At 49.8% G+C, this 17,767-nt stretch overlaps 1 protein-coding gene across 1 annotated transcript in view; it reads right to left on the bottom strand.

Moving 5' to 3' along the window:
- GPC4 (glypican 4) overlaps positions 1 to 17,690 on the bottom strand; it is a 79,299-nt gene extending 61,609 nt beyond the window's left edge. Inside the window, exon 1 of the mRNA XM_053274059.1 lies at positions 17,088 to 17,690. Coding sequence (XP_053130034.1) covers positions 17,088 to 17,298 — 211 coding nt within the window. The 5' untranslated portion in view covers positions 17,299 to 17,690. The remainder of the gene's footprint in view (positions 1 to 17,087) is intronic.
- Between the last annotated feature and the right edge of the window lie 77 nt (positions 17,691 to 17,767).

Here is a 17,767-nt window from a genome sequence, read left to right on the forward strand (position 1 = left end):
TCATGCCCCAGGCCCAACTCTGCCTCATTTCCACAACCCAAACCCACACACTCATACAGCGATCCTTTGCCTTCCACTGTAACATCCGAATTATGTTTCGGTTAAAAAAAACGAGTGAAAGTCACAGAAGCCACTATTCAGTAATCAAGGATGATCAGCCTCAAAGAATGCCAACTTGGTTCCATAACAGTTCTATTTTAAAACAGTTGGTTACTACTGGCTTAGAGCACTATAAAATCCAACTTCACATTGCGGACGTCTCCGCCACAGGCATTTGGTGCACAGGCTTGATCTTTACAAAACAACGTTTATTTTTCTGGACTGGGATGCTGAGCGGCTTGCCTTGAATATTGTGCTAACCTGAAGTACAATCACTTAAACTTATCTGAGCTTACATTTCTGTTTCTAATCGAATGCTGTATTTCACACCAAACCAGGAGGCTTGAAAGTGCTGGTCCCACTCAGCAAGCCAGAGTGCATGAAGGGCCCATTTTCGAGGAGAAGGAGGAGGTGGACGCTTGCCAGGTTTTACCCCCCCTTGATAAATCTGCATTCCAGTCTGTCAGCTCTCTCATTATCCCCAGGGCTGTTGAAGTGTCTTTGGCTTCCCCGCTTTTAGTAATGGAAATAAAGTATGTGCTCTGAAACTATTCGGCAATCTCTCTGCTGCAACGCCAGGAATGCATTCACAAAACAGTTCGAGGGGAGAGTGAGGGGTTGCATGGAGAAAGTGGGAGAAGGCCCACTTTGCTTTTGTAGAGGGCAGCCGATGCTTCTGTGCACACATACACACCCCACCAGAAAGATTACAAAATGGCTCCATGGTAATCACAGGTGGATTCACACACTGACCCTAGGAAAACGCAACCCAAACGACCCTGTTGTGTAGCTCAGAGGTTACCGAACTTGGGTCCTTGGATTACAACTCCCATCATCTTCAGCCATAATGACCATTGTGGTTATGGATGATGGGACCTGTAGAAGCAAAGTTGAGAACCTCTGGTGTATATCCACACTCCATGGGCTTCTCTTCCCCTTCAGATTCATCTAGCTCCTTCTTTACTGGTCTTTATATCCTTACGGAAGACCTTTCTTTTCTGCCAGGCATTTGCCCTGTAGTTTACTCTATTTCCTTTCCATTATCTATTTTAGTTTGCAATTTTTGATTGTAATTTTTGATTGTAATTTTTAATGTTACCGTATTTACATGTCATTGTACACTGCCCGGAGTCTTTGGAGTGCACAGTATATTAAATGATAAGAAAGAAAGAAAGAAAGAAAGAAAGAAAGAAAGAAAGAAAGAAAGAAAGAAAGAAAGGCAGCTAACTAGAACCAAAAGAATCTATTTTTGTTCGGCCTTCCATGGCTTGGAATTTGGATCAGGTTGTAGCTCTAGAAGGAAAAGTTTCACACGTGAAGCTGCCATTAACAAGATCAGATTTTTAACCCACTGGGGGCTCTCTTACACAAACACACACACAAAAAGACGTTCAGGCAATGGAAATGCCATGGTCCAAGGAGGGAATGACAAGGAGAACTGTATGTATGGACAAAGACATATGTGTGTGCCACACACACACACACGCACGGACGCACAAGCGCTTCTGCATCCTCCTATTTACTGCTGGGAACGTGAATCTCGGGTGGAGGCTGCAAGCTAGTCAAGAGAGCTGCCATGAACCAAACAAGACAGGCACTTGTATTTATACCAGGCCTGACCAATCCAGAGACTTCACACTGCCTCCCAATCACAAGGAGGGGTAGGCGTGTGCAATATCAGCCCCTGTGATTGGCAGCGCGTACAAAGCTTCCGGATTGGACAGGGCGGGTATAAATACAAGGCCGGACTTGGGCCTTTCCGACACTGGAGAGCCTGAAAGGGACCCTAAGAGGCACAAAGGGTGAAGGCCTACCTGGTCTCGATTGCAGCTGGAGGGTTGGAAGGAAGCGTTGAGGCTCCAAAACAGAAGTGTGGGAAACTACGCTTCGGCCACCTGGCACCAGCAATTACAGGAACACCCACACCACTACTCAAGGCCTACTTTGTAATAATTAATCCAGCTGTTTCCATATATTTAAAACCGTTTGCACACGCATACATTAACTGTCACAAGATTCACCGCTTCGGGACATGCAGACTTAAGAGTTACATTTTCCAGACTTCCAGCTTATTAAAAAAAAAAGGGGGGGGTCTTTTTCATGGAGACTTCCACTTGCTTGCTAAGCTAAACTAAATGTTATAAGAGTCAGCATCACACAATTCATCATAGGAGACAAAAATGCAAAGTTACATGAAGTCATCCCACTTTAGTCTCTCCCACACACCCCACACCCCCTTTCAAGCTACTTAAATCACATTTTCCTTTCTCTCGTCCCAACTTCCCCGGAAAAAGCAAATCGCATTTTCCTTTCTCTCTTTTCCAACTTCCCCGGAAAAAGGTTTGAACTTACAGCCATGTTAAAAGATTGAAGACAAGCACAAGGGCAAGTTAGCTGGGCAAAGAGAAACGTCTACTCAAACAGGTTCTTGTTTGAGGCTGCTTTCTAAAATCAAATGCATGGACAACTTATGGAACTCACTGCCACAGGATGTGGTGACGATTACTGGCTTAGATGTCTCTAAAAGAGTAGACACATTCATGGAGGAGGTGGAGAAGTTTCTGAATGGGCATCAGCCTACATCTGCATACCAGCTGCTGGGAAGCAACATAGGAGAAGGCTAATGTTTTCACGCCTCATTGGTGGGCTTCCTGAACTCACCTTATTGGTCACTATGAAAAAAACACAGGATGATGGACTAGAGGAACCGTTCGTCTGGTGCAGAAGGCCCCTTCTTATGTTCTTAAACACACAGTTATTCTTTTTGCTTACACCGATAATTTTTTGCTTGGATTCCCACCCAACTTTTTAAAAAAAAAAATCAATGGGAAAGTTTTGCTACCAGTGTAGAAAAAAAAGGCACGGTTGCCACCATCCAAAATTCACCTCTGCCAGGACGCTGCCGCTCCAGAGAAGCGGAATACCAATACAGTTAAAAATCAATCAAGCGTTACTCTGAAGGAAACAGATCCTCGAAGGAAATTGATATCTTGGTAAGTGCCTTTTATTGTTAACCATTTATATAGTACTGCTAACGTGCCAACTGTTCTACAAGCTTCATCTCATTAACTCTATGAGAAACAGAGCACGTGAAGCAATGCCATTACTGCAAGGATCAAAGATTTTGCCCGGAGGCAAGTAACAGGTGTGTGAAATCTGGTTGCATACTCTTTAAACCCCACAATACACACACATACACACACACACAAAACCCCTGAAACATAATTCATTTGCCCCAAGCCGAGGACACAGTATGCAGAGCAAGCACTATTTTCTTCACTGACTCAGCAAAAGCCCAACCAACAAATTACTCAGCAATTATCTAGTCTTTGGCAGCTGATGTAAATGCACTACCTGCTTATGAGTCAAGAGACTCAGAAAGAGATGCTTCACAGCTTTTTCAGAGAAATGCATTATATGGTGTAACTTCTTACTGAAGTGGGAAGCATTTGCCTGGGCTGTAACAGACTGTACCCTGCGGGCTCGCTGGACAGAATACTCCTTACAGAAAAGAAAAGAAAAACTCTTTCATATAGAAAACACTTGATATCTGAGTTCAATACCGGGGCCACAGTTTAGAGAGTCTGATATCTTCATCTCTAGGAACATAGGAAGCTGCCATATACTGAGTCAGACCATTGGTCTATCTAGCTCAGTATTGTCTTCACAGACTGGCAGCGGCTTCTCCAAGGTTGCAGGCAGGAATCTCTCTCTGCCCTGTCTTGGAGATGCTGCCAGGGAGGGAACTTGGAACCTTCTGCTCTTCCCAGAGTGGCTCCATCTCCTAAGGGGAATATCTAACAGTGTTCACACTTCTAGTCTCCCATTCATATGTAACCAGGGTGGACCCTGCTTAGCTAAGGGGACAAGTCATGCTTGCTACCACAAGACCAGCTCTCCTCGGAAAGATGTTGGCCGTGGACGGACCATAGGATGCTATTTGGAGCAGGGGGCTCTCCCAAACACACACCCCAGAATGTCAAAGCACTTATTACCCTCTTGCACATTAATTAAGCATAAACTTTTATATGCACTACTGGTAATCTGTGCTCATCTTCAAGATACAAGATACTGGTATATGATGATGGCTTTAGAAACAAGGCTCCATGCACACACATTTTGCCTTGGTCTTTCAGCTGGACATTGGGCTGGGGAGGGATGCATCCAGGCAGTATTTTAACTGGTGCAGTTTCCCTAATCACTTCCTAGAGGTGCCTCTGATGAATTTCCTCTTGATGCATCTCTGATCAAGGTGGGTGCATGAAACATCATCATATACCAGACAGCACAAAGTCTTTACAGCTTATACGGCACGGAAGTTAAGATGGGCACACTAACTTGCAATTTCCATTCTTTTTAGAGTACAAGTGAAAATGTAAAGCAGCTCAACTCTCACCTTAAACCGAAGGCTTTTTGATTGGAATTACTGTGGCTGTGGTCAAAGTGTGTTTACTAAAACACAACCTTTTCTTTTCTTTTGTTTTTGATGGCTTTGCATGAGGCTTAAAATTCCTCTGCCTCCCCTACAATCATAACACAGTTTTGTTTTGTTTTTTATTAAGGTTGCAGTGAAGACATATCAAGTGCTTAGAAGAACCTGAAAGTCTAAACTCTAGGGGAATGGGGAAAGGTCTATTTTCCATTAATCAAATGGTTTCCTTCCACTGTGATCATGTTTAATCCCTCTTAACAAAGTGCGCTCTCTGTCTCTCTCACACACAGAAATGACTACATGAGAGTTAATCTTCCGGAGTAAAGTTACCTAGGAGGGCAGGTGGAGAAGCTTTCTAGCAAAAAATAAAAATAAAATAACAACAACAAGTCCCCCCACTACCACATTTTTGGACAATTGGTCAAACAGAAAAATCAAATGAGAGTCTCATGCTTTTGACAAAAATTGCATTCTGGCTTGAACTTTAAAGCCCAGGAATGCCAACTCACAAACAGGCTCAACTATTTTAGATGGTGGGAGAACTCAGAGAAATAAAACAGTTCAAGTTCACAGGAAAAGTTTCTGCGTTAATCTTGCAGATTCAAATTTTGTTTATAACACAGGGCATAATTGGCGCAAGTCAAAATTACAGAAGATTTAAACAGCAGAGACATGGGTTTTCTGGAAAAATTTCCCGTGCAAATTCCCCATTCATAGGTATGAAGTTTGCATTAACCTTTTTCTTCCCAAAAAAAAAAATTATACAAGCTTTCCTGATGCCCTAAATGGATTGTGGTACATTTGTACAGTAACCTGTACATATGCTGGTGCTCTATGTGGGGCTGCTTTTGTATGTAGTCCAGAAACTGCAGTTGGTCCAGAATGCGGCAGCCAGGTTGGTCTCTGGGTCATCTCGGAGAGACCATATTACTCTTGTATTGAAAGAGCTACACTGGCTGCCGATAAGTTTCCGGGCAAAAGACAAGGTGCTGGTTATAACCTATAAAGCCCTAAATGGCTTGGGCCCTGGATATTTAAGAGAACGTCTTCTTCGTCATGAACCCCACTGCCCACTGAGATTAGGAGAGGTCCGTCTGCAGTTGCCACTGGCTCGTGTAGTGGCGATTCAGGGACGGGGCCTTCTCTACTGCTGCCCAGAAGCTTTGGAACTCACTTCCTGTGGTCCTAAATTTCCCGGCTTTCCATTTCATGGGTCGCTCCTTTCTAAAGGACCTTGTGCCCATGTGGGCTCCCAAAAAGAGTACAATCCACGCCCTGCTTTGGATTGGACACCCTTACCTGGAGCAAAGAATGCCAGTGTCAACGCCCAAACCAAGGCACACATCTGGCAGGCACTCAGTACACATGACCCCCACGCAGACGAGGCAGAGGACACAGGTCTTCCAAAATGCGTGGCGGGGTGGGGGAAGGGGGAAGCAAGAAAGATACCCGCCGCGTCTTGCAGGAAGCATCTGATAATTGAGGCCGTTTGAACAATAGAGAATAACGTGGGCTATAAGTGATGCGGAATGTAATAACCGCTTATTCTGGCATGCAAAACAGGGCTTGCTGTGAAGGGCCTGCCAAGGAAAACGGTCTTCCCACTCACACAGGGCCCTTGCGAAGCAATAATGGCTAACCACACGCTTAACACGGCAGATTGCGGAGACTCAACATTTCAGCTGCAGCCGAAGAAAACCCTATTCTTGGAACAGGGATGCAGAGAAGCACAAATAAGATCCTCTCCGTCTACGGCAGCAACCCTTTGCATACCTGCGCGCAAGCTCTACTGGAGGCAGCTGCCACATACGGAGTCAGACCACTGGTCAGTCCAGCTCAGTACTGTCTACTCTGACTGGCAGCGGCTATCCAAGGCAGGATTCTTTCTCAGCCCTACCTGGAGACACCAGGATTTAATCTTGAGCCTTCTGCATGCCAAGCAGATGCTTTACCACTAAGCTATGGCCCCATTCCCGAGGTAGGGACATAGGATGCTGCCTTATACTGAGTCAGACCCTTGGGCCGTCCAGCTCAGCATCATCTACTCTGATCAGCAGCAGCTCTCCCAGGTCATACGGAGGTTTTTCCTCAGTCCTACTGGGACATTTGAACCTCAGATCTTCTACATTATGCACTTTTTCACACCATTGTTTTCACATCATTAATCTATGGAATTCTCTGCCATGGGATGTGGTGATAGACACCAGCCTGGATGGATTTAAAGGGGGCTTAGACAAATTCATGGAGGACAGGTCTATCAGTGGCTACGAGTCCTGATGGCTATAGACCGACTCCAGACCCAGAGGCAAGATGCCTCTAAATACCAGCTGCAGGGGAGCAACAGCAGGAAAGAGGGCATGCCTACACCTCTTGCCTGTGGGCTTCTCAGGGGCATCTGGTGGGCCACTGTGCGAATCAGGATGCTGGACTAGATGGGCCTCCTTGGGCCTCATCCAGCCGGGCTGTTCTTACGTTCTTATGTCCATAGGGCACGGCCTCAACTGCATCTTCGGCCTCTGTTTTGCCCGTCTCATTTTGAACTGTTGATGGGGGGGCGGGGGGACAACCAGTTTTTCTGCTCAGCGAATTAAGTGGTACAGCTCCTCCTGGACAGCACCATTTTGGGATGGGGACATTGCACATTTGACGGCTACCCTGGTAGGGGGGAACACCCTGCTATGGGGGGTAAGTGTTTCCGTCAGTCAGGCACCCACCCCAACCCTGTTGCATCTTAAGAAGAACCGCCTCTCTCGCCCACCACTCTTGCCTGGGCGTGCCTGAATTGGAGCATCTCACCATAGCCTGTCGCAGCCCTCAGTCAAGGTGTGGCATGTGTTGACAGTACCGAGCAGAGGCGGTCCTTTCAAAAGGGGAAGCCAGGCCAACGGAGCAGCCCTTGAGGGCAGACGCAGCCCGCGTTCCCTGCAACAGAGAATCCCAGCTGTTGATTACAACTCTCCCAGCATCCTCAGCTGCAACCGTCTTCGGCCGGGGATGCTGGGAGTTGTAGTCAACAACATCTGGGATTCCACATTACAGGGAACACGGGACCTGACCCTTGCAGGCTGGGCAGGGATGGAGCGCCTCTCCCCAAACTCCTGGCAAGGTTTGCAAGACGCCCAAGGAGGGAAGACAAGGTTGCTAACCTGCTAAGCTGACATCCTCCCCAAGATCCTGGGCCACTTTCAACGATTGCAAGGATCTGTTTTGGAAGGGGGTACCGGGGGTACATTTATGACTAAATGTAAAGAAGACTAAACTAATGACGACGGGGACAGCAACCAGCCTCAGAACTGATAATGAAGACACTGAAGTGGTGGATAGCTTCTGCCTTTTAGGATTGACCATCAACAGTCAAGGATCCAGCAGTCAAGAAATACGCCGCAGACTAGCACTTGGTAGGGTTGCAATGAAGGCCTTGGAAAGGATATTTAGATGCCGTGACGTGTCTATACCTACAAAGATTAGAATCGTCCGGACAATGGTTTCTCCCATGATACTCTATGGATGCGAAAGCTGGGCTTCGAAGAAGCAAGATAGGGAAAGTATTGACGCTTTTGAACTTGGGTGCTGGAGAAGACTTTTGAGGATACCATGGACAGCCAGGAAAACAAACAAATGGATCATAGAACAAATCAATCCAGAATTTTCATTCAAGGCACAAATGACCAGGCTCATACTTCAGATACATTATGTGAAGACCCAGCTCCCTTGAGAAGTCCATAATGCTTGTAAAAGTTGAAGGAAAGAGAAGAAGAGGACGACCAACAGCAAGGTGGATGGACTCGATGTCGACAGCAATGAATGCACCACCGAGAGACCTGAAAGGCCAAGTCGAAGACAGATCATCCTGGAGAGAATCTATCTATGTGGTCACCAAGAGTCAACACCGATTTGACAGCAATCAATCAATCAATCACCCGGGGCAAGGTAGCATCTGATATCTCACAATATTTTGGGCCAACCCTAGAACTGGACTACATGATCCATCTCTGTTGAAAGCCGTTTTTGATGCTGATTACTTTATTACAGTTCTTGGCCAGAAGTAGATAGCCATCCACAACAAAATTAATAGGTCAACAAGGTTAAGACTAGACAGACAGACAGACAGAGAGAGAGACAGACACACTACTCTTCAGTGGTTCCCAACCTGGCTTCCTCCAGATGTGGCTGAACTACAACTCCCATCATCCCCTGCTACAATGTATTGCAGAGCTGTGGTTCAGCTACATTTGGCAGAACCCAGGTTGGGAACCATTGCACCAAGTACTAATCACCAGGATCTTGTAAACGAAATAAAAATGCTACCATCCTTAAAAATGCAGTTATAAATAAGATCTTGAACCAACTTTTGCCTAACTTTGCAGGCTGTGGCACAGAATTCAGCCACACTAAGTATAGTTGATGAATTCCGATAGCCTCTATCGGAGGCACACGTCGCATGATATGAGCTGGGTTCCTGGGCGACCGGTTAAGCTGGGCTTGGACTGTCCCACCTCAATATGGGAGATGCTCCTCCATCTACCAAAAACACCTTGCATGTTAGTTAAATCAGCATTGTCGGGGTGAAGGGGTTGGACTGCCCGAGGCACTATTTTTTTTCTATAGAGGGTATTTCCCCCTACCAGGGTAGCAATCAAATGTGCAACGTCCCCCATCCCAAAATGGTACTGTCCAGGAAGAGCTTTACCACTTACATCTGCTGGGCAGATAAACTGGCTCCCCCCCAAATCGGCTGCTTAAAACGGCAGTCCAACCTCACAACACGACAGGTATACCTCTGCTGAAATGCCAGCAATGCCAGTTCAAGATTGGCTGGGGCCATTAGCTCTGCTCTCCGCAGAACAACGATCAAAGGCATTTCTGAATTAAGCCCTGATTTGCTGGGTGCAGCATTCCCCAGTGCTGGTTTCATTTCCTTTCAGGAAAGAGTCCAAGCTTTACATTGGCCGGCCCTATACAAGCCCCTCCGAAAGGCAGTTAAGGTTAATAAAACAAGGAGTCAGACCTATTTGCATGTCCAGCAACCAAACAGCGGGTGTGCTAAAGAAAGCGGCAAGAATGGCCACTCTCAGTAGACGTGGAAGCAAGAGTCAAGAACGGTGGATCTGTACAAATCCCAAGCAGCACCGCTGGAAACACAACTAGGCAATAATGCAGGGCTTGGAAAAAGTAGGGAGAGGGGGAACTAATGGGTTGGAGGCTTTAAAAGGGGGCTTAGGCAAATTCACAGCACAGGACAGGTCCATCGGAGCTATTAGCATGATGAACTTCCATGTTCAGGAGCAGTCTGGCTCTGAATATCAGCTGCAAGGCAGCAACAGCTGGGATGGGCCATAGCTCAGAAGTGGGACCCATACTTTTGAGTGCAAAGATCCCAGTGCAACCCAGAACATAAGAAGAGGACCTGCTGGATCAGGCCAAAGGTGCATCTAGGTCGTTCTCCACGGTCAAGCAACCAGATGCTTCCTGAAAGCCCACAAGCAGGACATGAAGGCAGCAGCCTTTGCCACTGCGGTTGCTTCCCAGCCACTGGTATTCGGAGGTAGACTGCCTCTGAAGATGGAAGTTCATCAAGGCTAATCGCCATATTTTCCTGAGCCACTTTTAAAGCCATCTGCGCTAGATGGCTTTAAAAGGCCATTGGGTGAAGAACTTGGCTTTGTCTGGCCAATTAGTTTCAAGTCGGGGTGGGGGGGCGGGGGTTTACGGGAGGAGTTCTAGAATTCGGAGAGAGGGACAAGAATGCCCCCCCACCAGCTGTTTTTGGACTACAACTCCCATCATCCCCAGCCACTGTGGCCAATAGCCAGGGATTATGGGAGTTGTAGGCCAACATCTGCAGGAAGGCCGAAGTCAAACAGCCCTTCTCTAGCCACTCTACACCATGCCTAGTTTTATAAACCCCTTGCCTAGCCCGCCCGAACTGCCTTTCCGCTTACGCCAGGGGTGCTCAAATTTGGGTCTCCGGTTGCTGTTGGACTCCAGTTCCCATCATTCTCGGCTACAATGGCCAAAGGCAGATAGGAACATAGGAAGCTGCCATTTACTGAGTCAGACCCTTGGTCCATCTAGCTCAGTACCGTCTGCACTGACTGGCAGCAGCTTCTCCAAGCTTTCAGGCAGGAGCCTTCCCCAGGCCTTCCTGGAGATGCTGCCAGGGATTGAAACTGGAGCCTTCTGCAATCAAAGGAGATGCTCCACCACTTAGCGATATCCCCATCGATGTGTGAAGGACTTTCCCCTGATGCCTAGTTCGCTTATGGATCTGGTTGCCATAGGATGTGACGACAGCCACTAGCTTAGGGTGACCAAGCTGCAGAGAACAGTGAAGTCTATCAATGGCTCTTAGTCATAACGGCTAGGTGGAACCTCCCTGTTCAAAGGCAGTATACCTGAATGGTAGTTGGTGGGAACTGTACAGGACCGGCTGCCACCTTTTTGCCCTGCTTCGTGGGCTCCTTGAAGGCATCAGGTTGGATGCCAGATGATATGGACTTCTGGCCCAATCTGTCAGTTGCAGACCACAGTAGAATTTTTTATTATTATTATTTAGCAAATGTATTGACCGCCTGACCTCCAAAGACTCGAGGCGGTTTACATAAACTAAAACAACAACGAAAACAAGAAAAAAGGGGAAGACACACACACAACTAAAAGCCTGGCAAAATAAACAAGTTTCCAAAAGCTTCTTAAAGGACAGAAGGGAGGTGACATTATCAATCTCATGAGGCAGGGTTGCAACAGAGAAGGGCCCTCCTACAAGCCGGAGCCCCACGTACCTGCCCTGGGCCCGGAACTCTGAAAAGGCCCACCTGAGACAACCTCCCAGGGTGGGTCGAAGCTGGATTTGAATTGCCCCCTTTTGCTAAGCAGAGTCTGCCCTGGTTCACATTTGGATGGGCAACTCCACGCGAACGCTGCCTGCTATACGATATTATCCTTAGGGGATGAGGCCACAGCTCAGTATTGGCTTGCGTGCAGAATGGCCCGGGTTCACCCCTGGCAGCACCCCCAGGGAGGCTGGGAGAGACTCCTGATCGCCAGCCACCGTTTCTAGACAGCCGCGACTTCTTGCCACTCCGACACAACCCAAATCACGTTTGGGGTCCTGGCAGGGAAGAAGGTAATCGGTGCCTCCCCGGAGGGTAGATTCCACACCCTCCGCCCCGCCCTGCTGGTTCCTACACCAGTCTCGCGTGGAAAGGTATTTGCCGAGGAGCTGTTTGTGTTGTGACAGTGCCCGAGACTGCGATGAATGCCTCGAACCCTCCACATTTTTTAGTTCTTCTGTCATGCATTTTTGTTATTGTTGAGCCGGGGGTGGGGGGGGGGGAGACAGCGCGGCCGGCCGGGGCGTGAGGCCTTGGTGGTCTCTGGCATGCTCTAGCTAAAAAGGCACTTCCTTTGTTCCTGGGGAGAATGCAGTCCATAGGTCATTCAGAAGGGAAAATAAAAGCAGCAGCCGCAGGAGAGACAGACAGAGCCCGAAAGCTGAAGCACACAACCCCGCCCCGCCAGAAAGAAGAAAAACGTCTGGATTCTCAAGACAGGATTTGCTCCTCTCTGCTCCCCAAAAACACTCCGGGTGCCTAGAACAGAAGGACGGCCCTGCTGGATCAGGCCCAAGGCCCATCATCTGGGCCAGCATCCTCTTTCCTACAGCGGCCACCCAATGCCTCTGGGAAGCCCACAAGCAAGAGATATAGGCATGCCCTCTCTCCTGCTGTGACTCCCCTGCAACTGGTCTTCAGAGCCTAGAGGTGGCCCACAGCCATCAAGACTAGTAGTCACTGACAGAACTGTTCTTCATGACTTTGTCTAAGTCCCTTTTAAAGCTGGTGGCCCTTTGGCCAAGAATGACATAGATCAACGATGCACTGTGTGAAAAAGTACTTCCATTTTTGTCCGTCCTAAATGTCCAGGCACTCAGTTTCATGGGGTGACCCCTTGTTCTAGTGTAGTGCAAGAGAGAGAGAAATGTCTCTCTACATCTATCATGTCTCCCTGCAGTCACCTTTTTTCTGATCTAAAAAGCCCCAGGAGAGGAGAGCTGGTCTTGTGGTAGCAAGCATGACTTGTCCCCATAGCTAAGCAGGGTCTGCCCTGGTTGCATCTGAATGGGAGACTTGATGTGTGAGCACTGCAAGAGATTCCCCTCAGGGGGTGGAGCTGCTTTGGGAAGAGCAGAAGGTCCCAAGTTCCCTCCCTGGCTTTTCCAAGATCAGGCTGAGAAAGATTCCTGCCCGCAACCTTGGAGAAGCTGCTGCCAGTCTGTGAAGACAATACTGAGCTAGATAGACCAATGGTCTGACTCAGTATATGGCAGTTTCCTATGTTCCTATGTTGTAGCCTTGCCTCTTAAGAAAGCTACTCTAGGCCCCTGATCATCCGGGTGGCCCTCTTCTGCAACCTTTCCAGTTCTACAATATCCTTTTTGAGATATGAGGACCAGGTTAACCGCGCAGCTCTACCTGATGAATGGCCAGCCTGCAGGCTCCTTTGGCGCCCCCCTGGCTTGTTAGGACAGGCGCTACTGGTGTAGACATTAATAGACTGTCTAGTGGTAGAGCATAGGATTCGTACCCAGAGGGTCCCTCCTAACAGGGATTCCCAGATGTTGTCGACTACAACTCCCAGAATCCCCAGCTACAATGGCTTTTGTGTGGGGATTCTGGGAGTTGTAGTCAACCACATCTGGGAATCCCTGTTAAGAGGGAACACTGGTCCCCAGTTAAGTTCCTGATATCTCCAGCCCCAAGGAAACCAGGACATCTCAGGACATCTGCCTGAGGCCTTGGAGAGGCACTGCCTGTCAGAGCAGACAAGTCTAGGCTATGTGAACCAATGCTGGACTCAGCAGAGAGCAAAGTCAACTCGGAGAAGTAGTTAGATTGAAAAAGGGGAGACCCAAATTCAAATCCCTACCCAGTCATGAAGCTCATGGAGTGACCTCTGGCCATCTCAGTCTGTCCTACCTCACAGGGTTGTTGCGAAGATAAGTGGAGGCGATAACCTTGCATGCCCACCTGAGCTCTTCAGAGGAAGGGCAGGAGAGAAGCACAACTAACTAGAAGCCAGCTTCATCACATGCGGAATGGGCTAATCTGTTTGCCAAGTCTGTGCGCCCCAAATCAGCCCCCAGAGTCAGCAATTTTGGGTCTCCACTGCATGGTCTCTTGATTTTAATGCTTGCTCTATGCACTTGGAATTCTAGAAACAGCAAAGATGTCTCCTTCTCTAGCACTATTAGCCACAAGTGCCAAGAACCAGTATCAAGAAACTGAGCTGGGGGAAATGAGGAGACCCGAGTTCGAAACCCCACTCAGCCAGGAAGCACCCTAGGGATCCGTCTCTCAAGATAACCCACCTCACAGGGTTGTTGTGAGGAAGGAGAGAAAGAGAAAACTTCGTATGTTGCCCTGAACATTTGATTAATTAATCGTTTTAGAAGTCCCTGTTCTGCCACAGGTTCACTGAAGCCGCAATCCCAAGCACACTTACTAGGGAGTAAGCACCACTAAGTTCAGTGTAGCACATCAAGGCTCTGATCCTACGCACACAAGATCAGTAGGACTTACCTCCAAGTAAACATGGACAGGACTGCAAATGGGTTCAGTGGAACCATTTATATCTTGGGGGTTGGTCCTCTTAACTTCCAAGAGGGGAATAAAGAGCTACAGAAATACTAAATGTGATTAAAGTGTGTCATCGAGTCGGTGTCAACTCCTGGTGCCCACAGAGCCCTGTGGTTGTCTTTGGTAGAATACAGGAAGGGTTGACCATTGGCTCCTCCCGCGCAGTGTGAGATGATGCCTTTCAGCATCTTCCTATATCGCTGCTGCTCAATATAGGAGTTTTCCACAGTCTGGGAAACATACCAGCGGGGATTCAAACCAGCAACCTCCGGCTTGCTACAGTACATCAGGGCTGCCAAAATTCAACCCTCCAGCTGTTTTCTGGACTACAGCTCCCAGAATTCCCCCAACGCAGTGGCCAACAGTCAGGGATGATACAAATTGTAGTCCAACACCTGCAGGACTGAGTGGAGAGCCGGTCTTGCAGCAGCAAGCATGAATTGCCCCCTTTGCTAAGCAGGGTTTACCCTGGTTTGCATTTGGATGGGTGACTTCATTCAAGTGCTGTCTGCTGTCCCCTTAGAGCAGGCCTGCTCAACTTACCCTCTCAGCTGTTTTTGGACTACAACTCCCATAATCCCCAGCCACAGTGGCCAATAGCCAGGGATTATGACAGTTGTAGGCAAACATCTGCAGGAGGGCCAAAGTTGAGCAGCCTTGCCTTAGAGGATGGGGCCACAGCTCAGTAAAATCGCATATGCTTCACACGCAGACGATCTCAGGTTCAATCCCTGGCTGCATCTTCAGGTAGAGCCAGGACAGACTTCTGCCTGAAACCTCAGAGAGATGCTGCCAGTCAGTGTAGACATACTGAGTTAAATGGCCCAAGGGTCTGACTCAGCATAAGGCAGCTTCCTACATCATTAGGAGTCTGCAAAGCACTTTACAATCTTTGTTTTAACTCACACAACAGCCCTGTAAAACAGACCCTGGGCAGCCACAGGTGAGAGGCAGAGACTGACCCAACGCAGCCAGCAAGTGCATGGCGAAGTAGGGATTCGAACCCAATGCTCGGCCCAAGTGTATCTGCAAGAAAATCCTCTCCTGGCCTTGATTCTCTTTGGTAAGAAGTGTTAGGGAAATCAACGTGTCTCCTTCCCGAAGGGCAAGAGGGTGGGTGACAGAAGCCAAGACAACTATTTATAAACCCAAGATCCCAAATGGAGACCAGCAAAAGGCCAAGCACTTCCTGTGGACAGAGTTTCCCCTTTCCCCAGGAAGAAGCAGCCGGCAGAAAGCCCTCCAAAACTCATCCACCAGTTCAGATGCTGCCATCGAAAAAGAATGGCCGAAGAGAGGACCACTCAAGGGCAAATCATACAATTTCCCTCCCAGCTCAAGGTTAGAACAGCTCTCACAGTGTGGGAACACACACAAGGCACACGTTAATTACTTTAATTAAAGAGAAAGCACCCACCCAAGGGGGGCGTCGGATGAATGGGCACCTTTCGCTCCGCCAGATTTTCACGGGACCAAGAAGCAACCACCCCACTGTAAACTTGGGGTTCCCATTTACAACTCGCCTCCCAACGCTACTGCAAAGACCCCAAGCTCTTTGCCACTTTCCAAAATCCTGGAAAAAAAATCAAAATACGCACGGGGCCCAGTCTGGAAGTTCACCCTGCCCCCTACTCCCAAGGAAAGATAAATCCTGACCCCACATATTTTTGCGTCCCTACTCAGCTGCTTTTCCCACCAATCTAGAGTTCAGCTCCCCGGCTGGAAACTCCACCCCGATTGGCGGTGGGGGGGGGGGAGAAGCCACATGGCTGAAGAGGCATCAATTGTTGCAGATTCCATCAGCAAATTCCTCTGCAGTTTGCCTGAATTCATTTAGTAGAGGCGAGGGGAGGGGGGGTGCCTCCACAATTTGCAACCCACAAGCTGCTGGGAGATCTTGGGGGAAGAAAAAACACACCCTTCTGCAGGGCTGTTTTTAACCTGAAAAGGGCAGGCAGGTTTTCTGCCCATCTGGATGCTGAATTAAGATGTGGGCATTACAGAGGGAGAGGAGAGAAGTGGGATGGAGCCTTTGAGGATTTCTTCCCGTTTGTTCAGCAGATATTTTTCCCTCTTCTCCCCCACCTTATGCAAGCAAAGAATTAGAGAACTTCTGAAGAAAGAGATCTGGAGAGGAGAAGAGAGGAGAGGAGAGGACAGAGGTTGCATATTTGGCTTAAAAATTCCATTCTCCAATTCTTTCTTGGGGTGCAGCCGGACGGGAGGGGGGGACCAAGGGACAAGAGAGGAGACCTTCCTTCCCAGAATTATTCTGGTCGATATGATGATTTAAAATAGCGATATGCCGCTTTTCGACCCAAGGAAGTTTGCAAAGGCGAGCAGGCAAGGCAAAAGAGGCGGTGTGGGGCACACGGCGCCTTCGGACAAGCCAGAAGCAACCATCACACCCGGTCCCAAGTTTGCAGAGGAGTCAGGGAGGGAGTGTCAGTGTGTGTGTGTGTGTGTGTGTTGAGGATCGGCGGGTCTTTCTTTCCCGGCCGGCCGAGGCCTTCTCTGCCAACAGTCCAAACAGACAGACAAGAGAGCTCGCAAGTTTTCCAGCGCGGCGGGAGGAGGAAGAACAGGAGCAGGAGGGAGAGGAAGGGAGGGAGGGAGAAGCGAAGCTTGTCCTGCCGCTAGAGCTCGTCTCCGGCACGCACAAGCCCGCAGCCGCCGGCCGCAGCTCTTGGCAAAACTTTGCAGAAACAGACCCGACCCCCCCCCCCAAAAAAGTGTGCCGAGCAAAGGCTGGCGCAGAGAGCCCAGCCCTGCTCGCCCCTGCAAGTGGCCCAAGAGAGGAACGAAATCCGGAGCAAATGACAAAGTGGGTTCTCTCTCTCCCCCCCCACTCCCCCCACCGCCCCCTGGCCGCCGCCCCCCCCCACCTCCTCCACTCCCTCTCCCCCAGCGCGCCTCACCGTTGATTTCGTGGCTGGGCGCCTCGTTCTGGCTGAATCCTTTGGCCATGTAGAGCCTCTTGACTTCGGAGCAACTTCGCGAGCGGGGCTCGGCCGAGGAGGAGGAGGAGGAAGCGGCGGCAGGCAGCAGGAGCAGCGGCAGCAGCAGGAGCAGCAGGCGCCCCTGGGCGGCCGGGGGGCCCGGCGGCGGCGGCCGGCAGAGGCACGGCATGCTTGGAGAGGCGGCCACGGGCGCGCGGGGGGCTCTGCGTCTGGGGCGCCCCCGGCCACGCGGCCCGCTGCTGGGAGGGAGGGCCCGGCGGGGATCGGGGGCTCCCGCCTGGAGGCTCCCCGCCGCGGCCGGCCCGGAGCGGGGCTCCCGCTGCTGCAGTGGCTGCTGCGCTCCCACCCAGCCGGGCCCGCGCGGTGCGCTCTCCGGGCAAACTTGGCCGGGCCGGGAGACGGGCTCGATCACGCCGCGGCGGCCGGGACAAGCCTCGGCACGGCAGCCCCCAGGAAAACCAGGAGCCCGGCTGGGCTGGGCGGAGCGGAGCCGGGGTCCGCCTTCGCCTCTCCAAGCGCGCTGGCTGGCTGGCTGGCTGGCTCTCCCTCTCCCCCTCCGCGCTGGGAAACCGGCAGGCAGGCAGGCGAGCCCCGCTGGGGGGTGGGCGGGGAGATGGGCTGGCCCCCTTCCCCGCTAG

Source organism: Hemicordylus capensis, chromosome 11 (genome assembly GCF_027244095.1).
Source record: "Hemicordylus capensis ecotype Gifberg chromosome 11, rHemCap1.1.pri, whole genome shotgun sequence".
Lineage (NCBI taxonomy): Eukaryota > Metazoa > Chordata > Lepidosauria > Squamata > Cordylidae > Hemicordylus > Hemicordylus capensis.